This window comes from Cherax quadricarinatus, chromosome 8 (genome assembly GCF_038502225.1).
Source record: "Cherax quadricarinatus isolate ZL_2023a chromosome 8, ASM3850222v1, whole genome shotgun sequence".
Lineage (NCBI taxonomy): Eukaryota > Metazoa > Arthropoda > Malacostraca > Decapoda > Parastacidae > Cherax > Cherax quadricarinatus.
In genome coordinates this window covers 22910332-22925761 of record NC_091299.1, presented here as the reverse complement: position 1 = coordinate 22925761, position 15430 = coordinate 22910332, and the positions used below count along the sequence as shown (strand labels likewise).

General features: G+C 40.7%; 1 protein-coding gene across 1 annotated transcript in view; it reads left to right on the top strand.

Moving 5' to 3' along the window:
* LOC128698617 (choline transporter-like protein 1) overlaps positions 1 to 11907 on the top strand; it is a 162559-nt gene extending 150652 nt beyond the window's left edge. The window contains exons 13-16 of the mRNA XM_070082732.1: positions 2216 to 2382; positions 2662 to 2754; positions 10767 to 10874; positions 11875 to 11907. Coding sequence (XP_069938833.1) covers positions 2216 to 2382; positions 2662 to 2754; positions 10767 to 10874; positions 11875 to 11907 — 401 coding nt within the window. The remainder of the gene's footprint in view (positions 1 to 2215; positions 2383 to 2661; positions 2755 to 10766; positions 10875 to 11874) is intronic.
* The last annotated feature ends 3523 nt before the right edge of the window (positions 11908 to 15430 follow it).

Genomic DNA, 15430 nt, shown 5'->3' with positions numbered 1-15430 from the left:
AGACTACCACAATGACTAGGTTTTGGTTCTCGACCTTTACTGCTAAAACTTCCACAACATCACCCATGCTTCACACCCATATAAGAGCGTTGGTAAAACTATACTCTCATACATTCCCCTCTTTGCCTCCAAGGACAAAGTTCTTTGTCTCAACAGACTCCTAAGTGCACCACTCACCCTTTTCCCCTCATCAATTCTATGATTCACCTCATCTTTCATAGACCCCATCTGCTGACACGTCCACTCCCAAATATCTGAATACATTCACCTCCTCCATACCCTCTCCCTCCAATCTGATATCCAATCTTTCATCACCTAATCTTTTTGTTATCCTCATAACCTTACTCTTTCCTGTATTCACTTTTAATTTTCTTCTTTTGCATACCCTACCAAATTCATCCACCAATCTCTGCAACTTCTCTTCAGAATCTCCAAAGAGCACAGTGTCATCAGCAAAGAGCAACTGTGACAACTCCCACTTTATGTGTGATTCTTTATCTTTTAACTCCATGCCTCTTGCCAAGACCCTCGCATTTACTTCTCTTACAACCCCATCTATAAATATATTAAACAACCACGGTGACATCACACATCCTTGTCTAAGGCCTACTTTTACTGGGAAATAATTTCCCTCTTTCCTACATACTCTAACTTGAGCCTCACTATCCTCGTAAAAACTCTTCACTGCTTTCAGTAACCTACCTCCTACACCATACACCTGCAACATCTGCCACATTGCCCCCCTATCCACCCTGTCATACGCCTTTTCCAAATCCATAAATGCCACAAAGACCTCTTTAGCCTTATCTAAATACTGTTCACTTATATGTTTCACTGTAAACACCTGGTCCACACACCCCCTACCTTTCCTAAAGCCTCCTTGTTCATCTGCTATCCTATTCTCCGTCCTACTCTTAATTCTTTCAATAATAACTCTACCATACACTTTACCAGGTATACTCAGCAGACTTATCCCCCTATAATTTTTGCACTTTCTTTTATCCCCTTTGCCTTTATACAAAGGAACTATGCATGCTCTCTGCCAATCCCTAGGTACCTTACCCTCTTCCATACATTTATTAAATAATTGCACCAACCACTCCAAAACTATATCCCCACCTGCTTTTAACATTTCTATCTTTATCCCATTAATCCCGGCTGCCTTACCCCCTTTCATTTTACCTACTGCCTCACGAACTTCCCCCACACTCACAACTGGCTCTTCCTCACTCCTACAAGATGTTATTCCTCCTTGCCCTATACACGAAATCACAGCTTCCCTATCTTCAACAACATTTAACAATTCCTCAAAATATTCCCTCCATCTTCCCAATACCTCTAACTCTCCATTTAATAACTCTCCTCTCCTATTTTTAACTGACAAATCCATTTGTTCTCTAGGCTTCCTTAACTTGTTAATCTCACTCCAAAACTTTTTCTTATTTTCAACAAAATTTGTTGATATTTTCATGTATAGACAGTGAGGTTTTCTGAGTATGATACAACTTAATCTCCAGTCAAATTGGTGAGTGATATTAAGATATTTTCCTTCTGTTATATAAACGTGTGTATATATAATCCTTTTTTTAATTTTAATATACAGTCCACAAATTTATATATTTACCAGTATTCCTGGAGATGTATAATTCATTTAATTGATAGGTCCAGAGCAACTTGTGGATATGACAGTGGTAGGTATCGAAGGGGGACATTTTTTTTACGACCTAGGTGTCCCAAATTCCTAATTGTCTGATAAATAATAATTATCTATGTTCATTTACTGTTATGTATATAATGATACATTCAGATAAATGCAATTTTCCACAGGTTCTTTATTTACAAATTAATTTTTATTAAAACTACAATATATTCCATCAATTTACATACAAAATACACTGTATTTTCAGATATGTCTTACTCATCAATAAGGACCCATTTTATATAACTGACCCGTCTATCGTTCTAGATGGTCTCATTAACTTGGGTGGCTGGCCTCTTGTCTTTTAGTTTTAATCGTTTTAGAACGAAAGCATCAAATTCCTAAAATATTTTGAATAGTTTCGTACTATACAGCTGTATGAAATCAAATCTTTGATGATTTTTGAAATTAGTTCAGAGAAACATTAACACTTTCGTCATTCCCGACATGTATTTTTTTTAATAATTTCTCCAAGTTTAATTGCAAAAATTAATTCCTTGTGAATTCCTCTGTCAGCTATATACGGGTATGGGTTCTGCAAGGCTGCGCAAAAGGCTTTCGGGGTCTTGGCGTCCAACGCACTCAGGGTCGCTGCTATCAACTCCGTTGGTGCCTTTGTCTTGTTTCTGGCTAAGTCTTCTGTCGTTATCTGTACCGTAGTAATCGGTTATCAACTTTTAAAGGTAAGTTACACATATAGCTCTCCACTATCACTAAATTACAGTCTCTTCATGTTTTTTTTTTTTTAATTTCCGCTTCGCTTTGAAAATTTTCCTACTTTTATCAAAGTATTATCTTTACACGCTCAAAGATGAAGATACACAATGTTCTTACATCTGTTCAAAGTAGTTTAGCAATCCTGCTAGGATGCAAGGAGTTTTGGTATTGACCTTGTATGGAAGTAATGGTAGTGATGGGTGAGAGATGTTAGTCGCTGACCATACTGTCCTTCCTTCCTACAGACCAGAAATGAAGTGATGTACGTGTGGGTTCCTCTACTCATCGTTGCTCTCTTCGCCTACTTTACTGCCCACTGCTTTATCTCTGTCTACGATGTGAGTCACATCAACCATACCACAATGCACATTAGACATGATGCATTATTCATGATAATGCATGATAGATTATTCACGAAACTATACTTGATATATTACTCATGATATACTATACTTAACATAATCCATTGTGTACTGCATGATGGATTATGCATGACACTGTACTTAGTTATGCCTAGCCTAACTTATTATTTAATTTTTTTTTTGGTCATTAAGTAATAAGATTACATAAAAACGACAAACTGGTCGTTACCCGATTGTCATTTAATAGCTACAACGAATTCAGTCATGGTTCTAAACCTGTCGAGCGGCTATCAAGGAACTTCCTTTTCCTCCCTCGGATCAAACCTGATAACCTCACATTCTCAGGCGCTGTCTACCATCGGATTTAGCGTATACATTGTGCTAGTTGCTAGCATAATATACCCCAACGACAAATCAAAAGCATGAAGCATTTGATCCTACCATGTTAGGTTAAGACAACAATGTCCTACTATCAAAACCTATTGGCTATCATTGAACCGAAACCAGACAGATTACACATCCTTAACCTAGTCTACAAATTTCGATCAAAACGTGATAGTCTAAACGTTGCACAGAAAGATGCCAGACTACAAACATTGCATCGAAAGGTGTTAGGCTAAAAAGTTGGACAGAAACTTGATAGGCAAAAACGTTAGATCAAAACAAGTTAAAATAAAATGTTAACTCGAAAAATGCTAGGCTTAAACGTTGGATCAAAATGTGTTAAGATGTTGGCCTAAACTACATTAAAAACCAATGTGCTAAACTGCGCTGTAAAATTTAACCAAATCAAAGACTACGGATAAAAGATAAACACTTTGTTGATGCTGGTGAATGACTCTTGAACCAAGATACTGGAACTACCCTCCTTTTTTCATCATATCAAACCTGATTACCTCCCATATCCCCTGGGGCTGAATGACCCCTATGGGTTTATCTCTTCTCCATTATACTGTTAGTAATGATGATGCTTCCTGTGGTGCAGATGACAACCTCTTCAAGGGGGGCTCCTTGGTGTGGTGAAGAGGCTCTTGGTCTGAGGAATTAGACCTGTTGGTCTCCTTCCTCTGACCGAACCTAATTACCCCCAATCCCCCCTTCCCTATCCCATCCTCCCTTTTTCCTTTCCTCCTCCTCCTCCCTGTCCCTCCCTTATTCCCTTCCTCTTTTTGGCCTTTGGGATTCTTCCCACAGGCCAACTGGTTCCTAGGTAGGGGGAAGGGTACTGGGGTCAATCCCATTCCATTGAGGCTCTTGGCAGTGGTGTAGTTTGCCGTGGAATCTGGATCGCCTAGGGATATCCCGTTCCCTCTCCGGTCTTTCGGGGGGGGGGGGACTGTGGGTGTCTTTTGGGCGAAGGGTGTATCTCTGGAGGCCACCTTTCAGATTCCGGGGGTGGTGGCCAAAGGAGTTATGCTTTGTGGTGGATATCCAGCTGCCCTCTCTTTTGTCCACCGAGGTAGCTCGGCAGATGTGAGGTTGCTATCCTGGATTGCTGGTTTTCTGGCATGAAGGGTAGGGTATGGCATGGGTTCCATGCCACATCTGCACTACTTGCGGTGTTGAGGTCGTCTTGGGAACGGAGGGTGATTTCCGGCCCTTTCATTCCTCCTAGGAACTATTCCTCCCCGTTCCCTTTTTCTTTTTTTGTTTTTATTTTCTTTTTCTTTTTTTTTCTTAAAAACAAAAAGAAAGAAGTAACCTAACCATGGAAGCCCTAATCCATGAACCTTCTACCCCAGGGCCCCTTACTGATACCGCACCCTGTTCTGACCCTGCCTCGTTTTTTGACCACTCTTTGGATGCTCCTGATGCCCCTGTACCTCTTGCTGGTGCTGTTTCATCACCAGCTTCAGGTACCAGGTCTCGACTGACTCCTTCGATTTGTCTGATCTCTGCCCTCCTTTGACTATGCTTCCGGCCTCTCCCTCTATGGTGCGGCAATTTTCGAATCGCCAGCCCATTCCATGTCGGACCAACTCTGGTCCCACTTCTAAATGCCAACGACAAGCTCATGATGATGTTACTTCATTACCTTCCTATTCTACTCGAAAAAGACCGACACGCCATGCACTCTTTCTCCACACTCAGTTTCGGACCACACAATGGACTAAATTGTTTACTTTAAGACCGATTTCTTCTACTGCCTATCTTTCTGACCATAGTATTGGCAAAGCGCTCCTACGCCGTGTTGATAGAAATATTTCATTTCATGCTCTCATGAGCGGTACGTGCATCGTCACTGTCCAGAATGCTACCCAAGCTCATGATCTTTCTCTCCTTTCTCATATCGATACTACTCCTATCACTATTGAAAAACATCTTTCTCTCAATTCTTGTAGTGGTACTGTCATTCTGCCCCATACCATAGTCCAACAGAATTTCCAGACATGTGGCAATGACATTCTTGAACAACTGGACTCCAGGATCTCCCAATCCTCAAAGTAGACACTTATGTCCTTCCTGCCCGCAGGCAGAGACGATACCCTTGCAATGTGGCTCGATTAACTTTCGACAGCTGTGAACTCCTGTCCTCTGTTTGTCGCGGGACATCAGTTACAAGTTCGAAAGGTGATCCCTACACCGCAACAGTGTAGAAATTGCTGGCATTTTGGTCACCCAGCGAAATATTGCAGATCTCTAGCTGAATGCCCAATCTGTGGTGCCGACAACCATTCTAATACGTCTTGCAGTCGATCTCCCTCTTGCCTTAATTGTCATGAGGCTCACCCTTTGTACTCTCGCTGTTGCCAGGCCTATTTAAATGAGTGTGAAATCCATTGCCTCAAAGAGGCAGGTGTCCCTTATGCTATGGCAGTTACTCATCTCCGCCTCCAAGGGAGACTACACCGTGTTTCTTATTCTCGTGTTTCAAAACGTCCCCCCACTTCTCGGGTCCCATCTTCTGCAGCCTCCTCTGTGGTTACCCCTCCCATAGCCACTCCGGTATCTAATTCTTTTGCTGTCCTGGGCTCTGATATCCCTACTACAACACCTCAGTCTGTTCTTACATCTTCGCATCCTTCCTCACAAGTCCTGGTGTCGACAAGACCTCGTATGACACCTTATACCAATTGCCCCTCCACTTCTCATTAGTCCAAAAAATCCCTATTGCTCAAATCTTTTTTGCCCCCTCCTTCCCTTCTTCCACCTCTGCACTTTACCTTTCCAGTCTCTGTGCCTGGTTCTTCCCCTCTCTCTGGCTCTTTTACAAGTGTGGAGGTTCACCCTCCTCCTTGTACTATGCCTTCCACCCCCGTCCCCTCCCTAGTTTCTCCCTCTTCTGCCACCTCCCAGGTTTCTGCCTCTTCTGTCCCCTCCCACACTTATTCTCCAGTCCCGTACACTCTTTCATCCCCCCTACTTTGATACAGTCCATTACTGTCCCAATCTTTACTCACCCTCCTCCTTCTACCTCTAATATTGTCTCCCATATGTCTTTGAATTCAGAAACACTTGAAGCCATTTCAGAATACATTGCAGAGACTAAACCTTCAATGGACACTGATCCACCTCCTGTTGCTTCTCTTCCCTCTCCTCCAACTCCACAACTTCATTCTTCGCAACGCTCCATTCCTTCGCTGCTTGAATGTCTTCTGATGCCACTGCATGTTGACTTTTCTAACCCCTCTAGTCCATAGGTGCCCTTCCCTATGGATTCCTGGTATTTTCCTCATTGCCAATCATGGCCTATTTGCAGTGGAATATCCGCGGCCTCAGGGGTAATCGGGGTGAGCTTCAGATGTTGCTTTCCAGGTTTTTCCCTGTTGGTGTTTGCTTACAAGAACCAAAATTACACTCAGCTGTTTTCCAACCTATCTCAGGCTATAATTTATTGTATTCTTCGGATCCTTTCTCAGATGGGACCTTTAATGAAAGTGCCCTTCTTCTATGCAATGATATTCCGTACTGTCAACTATTTGTCCATACCTTGCTGCATTACACTGCAGCCCGTATCCACTTGAATAAGTGGTTTACAATATGTTCTTTATATCTCTCTCCTTCTCGAGCATTTTCTATTACAGATTTTGCCTTTCTTGTTTCATCCTTACCACCACCGCTTCTGTTACTTGGCGATTTTAATGCCCACCATTTCCTCTGGGGGGATCTCATTGTGACTCACGTGGCATCCAGTTGGAGGCTTTTCTCGCCTCTCACCCCCTCCATGTTTTAAATACTGGCACTCCCACCCATTTTGATCCTCGTACTCATACTCTCTCTTGCATTGATCTATCGGTCTGCTCTTCCTCCACTGCACTAGACTTTGCCTGGTCTGTTCTACCGGACTTACATGACAGTGATCATTTTCCAATCATTCTTACTTCTCCTTCATATTCACCACCTTTCCGTAGCCCTTGCTGGCAATTTGATCGGGCAAATTGGGACCTTTACTCGCAACTCACTGCTTTTAGTGAGGTTCCTTCTTCATCCTCCATTGATGAGCTCCTACACCTCTTCTCGACGTCAGTTTTAACTGCAGCTTCTCATTCTATACCCCAGACCTCAGGCAGGCATTCTCAGAAGTGCGTGCCTTGGTGGTCTCCTTTTGTGCTCGTGCAGTACGTTTGAAATGCACTGCTTGGGGTAGGTACTGGTACAGTAGAACCAATGAGAGACTTCTTGATTTTAAGCAGAAGCGTGCCATCGCTCGCCGTGTCATCCGTGACACTAAATTCACTTGCTGGTGAGATTATGTTTCCACCATCACCTCTGCTTCCTCTATGAGTGCAGTCTGGAAAAAAGTGAGGAAATTGAGTGGTAAATACTCTCCTGACCCGGCTCCTGTTCTACGGGTTGCAGGTGTTGATGTAGCAAACCCTCTTGACGTTGCCATTGAAATTGGCACTCATCTGGTCCGTATTTCCCGGGGGCTCCATCTATGCCCCTCCTTTCTTTCCTCAAAGTCTGCCAGAGAGTTAGTACCCTTTGACGTTTCTTGTCTCAGAGAAGAACAGTATAATGTGCCTTTTACACTTTGGGAACTGGAGGCAACACTCTCAGCTTGCCGATCATCAACAGCTAGGCCTGACGACATTCATATTCGGATGTTACAACATTTACATCAGTCAGCCCTTGTAGTCCTCTTACACCTCTTCAATCTTATTTGGTCACAAGGAGTTATTCCCCAGCTGTGGAAATCTGCCATTGTTCTCCCTTTCCGCAAGCCTGGTACTACGGGACATGATGCCTCCCACTATTGTCCCATTGCTCTTTTTAGTGCAGTTTGCAAAGTGATGGAACGTCTGGTAAATTGATGTTTAATGTGGTATTTAGAGACACACAACAGTCTCCACTAGTCAATATGGCTTTCGTAAGGGTCAATCTACCATAGACCCTTACTATGCTAGGATACGTATGTTCATAATGCCTTTGCGAATAACCACTCAGTTATTGCCATATTTTTTGACTTTGAGAAGGCATGTGACACAACTTTGAGCTATAATGTTTTGGCCCAAGCCCACTCCTTAGGCCTCCGAGGCAATCTACCATCCTTCCTTTTAAGAGCTTTTTAACTGACAGATATTTCCGTGTTCGAGTCAATAATGTGCTCTCCCATGACTTTGTCCAAGCTGAAGGTGTCCCTCAGGGATGTGTTCTGAGCACAACACTTTTTCTCCTTGCTATAAATGATTTGGCCTCTGTTCTTCCATCCAATATTTGGTCATCACTCTATGTTGATGACTTCACTATTGCTTGTGCAGGCGCTGACTGTCACCTCTTTACAGTTTCTCTCCAGCATGTGGTCGACCGTGTTTCCAATTGGGCCACCACACATGGGTTTAAATTTTCCAGTACCGAAACTCACCAAATTACTTTCACTAGACGCTCTGTCGTCTCCGATCATCCTTTGTACCTCTGTGGCTCCCGTATCCCTGAACATGATACAGTCAGGTTTCTAGGCCTTCTCTTTGATCATAGGTTATCTTGGAAACCTCACATTACCTCTCTGAAGGCAACTTGTCACAGCTGGCTGAACCTTCTTAAAACCCTTGCTCATCTTTCATGGGGAGCTGATCATCGAACTCTCCTTCGCCTACATTCAGCCCTCATCTTATTGACACTCGATTATGGTGACCATATCTATTCAGCAGCTTCTCCTGCTACTCTCTCTAGCCTTAACCCCATCCATCACCAAGGATTACGTTTATGCCTTGGTGCTTTTCGCTCTTCCCCTGTTGAGAGCCTCTATGCAGAGGCGAATGTTCCATCCTTGTCTGATCACCATGATGCCCATTGCCTTTGCTACTATGTACGCTCTCACGATCTCCGCAATCCTTCCATTTATAGAATGGTCACCGATATTAGTAGACATTCTTTATTTGTTCGCCGCCCCCATTTGCTCCGTCCCTTCTCTCTTCGCCTACATTCGCTCTTGTCTTCCCTTCAGTTACCACCTTTATATGTTCATGTAGCATCTCACTTTTCCCTACCCCCCTGGGAAGTTCCAGGTGTTCGGATCTGTTCTTTCTCACTCCCTTGCGCGAAAGCCCAACTGCCTATGGTGGCTTCCCGCTCTTTTTTTCTTGACCACTTCCACTCTCGTTCTCATGCCATCGCAGTGCACATAGATGGCTCTGTCTTCTGACGGTGTTGAATATGCAGCAGTGTTTCCAGACAGCATCATACGAGGGCATTTACTATCTTCACCTAGCATTTTTACTGCTGAATTGTATGCCATTCTTGCAGCACTTATTCGTATCGCCTCTATGCCTGTGTCATCATTTGTGGTTGTCTCAGACTCCCTTAGTGCTCTACAGGCTATACGGGAATTTGATACACCTCACCCCCTAGTTCTCCGTATCCAACTTTGGCTACGCCACATCTCTACCAAGCATAAAGATATTGTTTTTTGTTGGGTCCCTGGTCATGTTGACATACAGGGCAATGAACAGGCAGACACTGCTGCGCGGTCAGCAGTACATAACCTACCAATTTCTTATAGAGGTGTTCCATTTCCGGACTATTTTACTGTAATAGCTACCCACCTTCACACCCGTTGGCAACAAAGTTGGTCAACTCTACTTCATTCTATTTAACTGAGCATAGGTTACTGGCCGTCTTCTTGTCATCAGTGCCGAGGTTGGGAGACTACTCTCTCCCGCCTTCGCATTGGCCACACTCGTCTTACTCGTGGGTATCTCATGGAGAGGCATCCTGTTCCTCTCTGTGAGCAGTGTCGAGTTCCAGTATCGATTAGCCACATTCTGTAAGACTGCCCTCTCTATCAACGAGCACGCAGAATTTACCTCCGTTGTTGTCTCCGCTCTACTCTTTACCTCCCCTTCTTGCTGATGGACCCTCCTTTAATCCTGACTCTCTCATTGACTTCTTGACAACGACTGATTTACTTCACAAACTGATGATGATACCTTTCGCACTTTCCTCAGCCCTTTCTACCTCAATCTCTTGCTGCCCTCTACCCTTTCACCATCCACTGCCCCGCTGTTCTTCGTAACCTATTACTCATCCACCTCCCTTTTGCCACCTAATATCCTCGCTTCCTTCCTGCCCTGCAGCGCTGTATAGCCCTTGTGGTTTAGACCTAACTTCTTTTTACTATGTAAATACTCGTAAACAAAATGTTGTTGCCCGGCTGCCGGGCGAATAAACACTTTATATTTTTACTTTCTTTTTGTGAAGCTCTAAAATCGTGTGAATAATTGAGATCAAAGTATGGAGTTGGCTCAAACTTCCTTCCATTGAAAGCAAGACAGACGTACTGGCAAACTCTTTGATTAACCTTTGTGGCTTAATCATAACATACTAGAATACTGGAAAAACAAACACAAATTCAGTATAATGCGATTTTTATTGATAACTATTTGCCCACACAGTTGGCTTTATCAAAGCCCAGTGTGTGGGCGAAATTCTCAATAAAGAATTGCATTATACTGCATTTCTATCTCTTTCAGTCGTGTCAGTATTTCATACTGTTTATTTCCACTGTTTAGTATTATCCACTCATCGAGTTTTCACTTTATTCATAGAAATTCGTAGAGAATAGCAAGAAGGCGATGGATGCTCTAGAGAACCACAACAAAGAAGGTGATAAGTCACGACCCTGGACCACTGATGTACAACCCAGCAACACTCAGGTAACCTGTGTGTGTGTGTGCATGAGTGTTCGTGTGTGCTTTCGTGTGCGCGTGCCTGTTTGTGCGTGTCTACATGTGCATGTCAGTGTGCGTGTGTAATTAATTCTTTTTATAACTATATTTGTAGCTGCAGGAGGAGAGCTACGCTGTTATTTTGGCTTCATTAATTTTTTCATATTTTATTTTTCTCAATTTCTAACGGTTGTAGCACTTGCTACTTCCTCTTCTAATTCTTCTATACCTTCGATTGTACTTTTTTTTTCTTAATTTGTCCCTACTGCATCTTCTAAAGTCATTTTCTTTATTCTTCCATGCCCTTCTATAGTCTTGTATGTCGTTGCCGACATTATTCCAAACAAACTGGATGAATCTTATTACACCCAGCTGGCCAAGTGGTTAACGCACTGGCCATGAGTTCAACTCCCCACCCATTCCTTGGATTGCTTATATAACGTTATAATACCTTGCTTCTTGCTATCAGTCACCGTAGACCTCTCTGGTTTAACAACCTCTCATCATAAATCATATTTTTTCAAGTCTGGTAGCCATTCATAGCTCAAATATTAACCTCTTTCTATCGTACATACATGATTTTTTTAGGCGTGGGTAGCACATAACTGTCCAGTAACGCTGCCAGGGTTTTACTCAGTCGTGCTTACAAATAAAAAATCGTCTTTAAGAGCATGATTTTCCGTATGTATGTGAAATTTCGCAAACTATAGTACTTTTATGGTCACTGGTCAGTATATATACAAAGAAAATTAGTCATTAATTGAAAAAAATCAATAAAAAGTACTTATCTTTGTGGAGACCTTAATTAACCGTCCGTCTTCCCCGGTGCTGGACCTCTCCAACTGATGCATATTCCAGTTGTTGCCTAACATATATTTTAAACATTTCTGACATTTCTCCATTCATATATTTGAAACTGATTTTATAATTTGCCACCGTAGCAAATGAACTAATTACAATTTAATTTACACGAACTTTTGCATTTCAGATTATTTGTTTGAGATTAAAATTCTTTACTTAAAATTTTAATTATGTTTGGTAAGCACTTTACATTATGTTTGGTAAGCACTTTACATTATGTTTGGTAAGCACTTTATATTATGTTTGGTAAGCACTTTATATTATGTTTGGTAAGCACTTTACATTATGTTTGGTAAGCACTTTACATTATGTTTGGTAAGCACTTTACATTATGTTTGGTAAGCACTTTATATTATGTTTGGTAAGCACTTTACATTATGTTTGGTAAGCACTTTACATTATGTTTGGTAAGCACTTTATATTATGTTTGGTAAGCACTGTATATTATGTTTGGTAAGCACTTTATATTATGTTTGGTAAGCACTTTACATTATGTTTGGTAAGCACTTTATATTATGTTTGGTAAGCACTTTACATTATGTTTGGTAAGCACTTTACATTATGTTTGGTAAGCACTTTATATTATGTTTGGTAAGCACTTTATATTATGTTTGGTAAGCACTTTATATTATGTTTGGTAAGCACTTTATATTATGTTTGGTAAGCACTTTATATTATGTTTGGTAAGCACTTTACATTATGTTTGGTAAGCACTTTATATTATGTTTGGTAAGCACTTTATATTATGTTTGGTAAGCACTTTATATTATGTTTGGTAAGCACTTTATATTATGTTTGGTAAGCACTTTATATTATGTTTGGTAAGCACTTTATATTATGTTTGGTAAGCACTTTATATTATGTTTGGTAAGCACTTTACATTATGTTTGGTAAGCACTTTATATTATGTTTGGTAAGCACTTTACATTATGTTTGGTAAGCACTTTACATTATGTTTGGTAAGCACTTTATATTATGTTTGGTAAGCACTTTATATTATGTTTGGTAAGCACTTTACATTATGTTTGGTAAGCACTTTACATTATGTTTGGTAAGTACTTTATATTATGTTTGGTAAGCACTTTATATTATGTTTGGTAAGCACTTTACATTATGTTTGGTAAGCACTTTATATTATGTTTGGTAAGCACTTTATATTATGTTTGGTAAGCACTTTACATTATGTTTGGTAAGCACTTTATAGTTAATACCTCACGCATTTCTTCCTGAACTTAAGTGAATTTCTTGTTATTTTATTCTTTGTATTTGTCTTTAACATTTAGTGTAATTTTTTTTTAAATACAACATTTCGTTCTACTTTGCTTTTGTCCACTATTTCAGAGCTTCTTTTTTTCTTTCTTACATTTGTTTATTCGTTTCTAGCCTGTTTAAATCTAGTTTTTTCCAACGGTTCACGTCTTGTAATAGTTTATGATCATTTCTTTGTTTCATACCTCTAAGCATTTTCCATAAAGCCATTCTTTTTTTTTTTCATGTATTTCTTTTTGGAATAAACTGATGGATTCCATTTTCATTTATCACAAAACTCTCTGAACAAATTTATACATAAGAACGTAAGAAAGAAGGAACACTGCAGCAGGCCTACTGGTCCATGCGAGGCAGGTCCAAGTCTCCTGCAAGCTTAAGCCAATGCCCCAACCTACTCAGGTCAGGTCACATTCACTGAAGGGTGGCATGTCCCTTGTAATTTTACATCCCATTTAGATTCTCTAAAATACTGTCGTAGAGCATTTTATTTCCTAATAAGTGAGTGGTTCTTGTTCCCATGTTATTATTTACCAACATACGCCATTTCAAATAGAACATAACCATTCTTACCAAGTAGATTTAAGTAGTTTCTGATAAAAGTTTCTTCCACTATTCCACTAGTCTAATATTGACAGTGTTGCCTTCTCTTACTCTTGTCACTTTAGTTATATTATGATGTATAAATAAAACCGGCATTGACCCATTTTTTTTTATTTAATTCAAATCTTCCAATTTTCACGGTCACTTTATCAATAATTTCATTTTAGTGCGTCTGTGTGTGTGTGCGCGCGCACTCACCTATTTGTGTGTGTGTGTGTACTCACCTATTGTGTATGTGTGTACTTACACCTATCGTGTGTGTGTGTGTACTCACACCTGTTTTGTGTGTGTACTTACACCTGTTTTGTGTGTGTACTTATACTTGTTTTGTGTGTATGTACTCACACCTGTTGTGTGTGTACATACTCATACTTATGTGTGTGTGTGTGTGTGTGTGTGTGTGTGTGTGTGTGTGTGTGTGTGTGTAACTTAGGACCGGTGCTTTTTTATCAGTTGAAGGGGTGGTGGTCATGCTGTTAGTTGCTGATGTTGTGCTTAATAGATATATTAAAGTGCCTATATACAAAAATAGACATAAACACAGACACTCGAGAATCAGGAGACAGTAACAAATGATATAAAACTTCAGGATAAGTAGTTAGTAAAATCTCCTACTGGTCATTCCTGGAACCTAATGTGATATGCTTATCACTCATTGGAGGAAAAATTTCTGCCCTCGCTTGCAGACGCGAAGAGAATAATTACAGTAAACTACAGGAAGGCTTGTACATTCTGCAAGAATAGTTTAGTAAGTGGCTGTTTGAGTTCAATCCTAACAGGTGAAACTATACAATGACGAACAAATTAGGGTAGAGGAACCCAGAGATAAAATATAGATTAGAAGGCACAAAACTGTAATAGTTAAAAAAAAGATATGGGAGTAATAATTACAAATAACCTGTCTTCTGAAGTATATGTCTTGGACAACTTAAGCGGCTTATTCCAGTTCGGCCAGTATAGTGATTTTTTTTTATATTTTATTTAAAACAGTGAGATACACAATGATAAATGTATATTAAAAACACACAAAAGAAAGCGGCTAATTTTACAATAATCTCTCACGACCAACGATACCGTACAATATAATGGTAATACACCTTACACACAAACAAAGTATTGACAATGGCTTTATACTCAGACATAACACATTATACATTATTAAAGAACATGTCTAACTATGTTGTATATACACATGGCAAGCACACATGGGTAAGTATATAGACTGTATAATAAATCATTGTGTTAAACCAACACACACAATAACACACACACAAGCACACTCATACACACCAACATACACACCAACATACACACCAACATACACACCAACATACACACCAACGTACACACCAACATACACACCAACATACACACCAACATACACACCAACATACACACCAACATACACACCAACATACACACCATACACACCAACATACACACCAACATACACACCAACATACACACCAACATACACACCAACATACACACCAACATACACACCAACACACACACCAACACACACACCAACACACACACCAACATACACACCAACACACACACCAACATACACACCAACATACACACCAACACACACACCAACACACACACCAACACACACACCAACATACACACCAACATACACACCAACATACACACCAACATACACACCAACATACACACCAACATACACACCAACATACACACCAACATACACACCAACATACACACCAACATACACACCAACATACACACCAACATACACACCAACACACACACCAACATACACACCAACACACACACCAACACACACA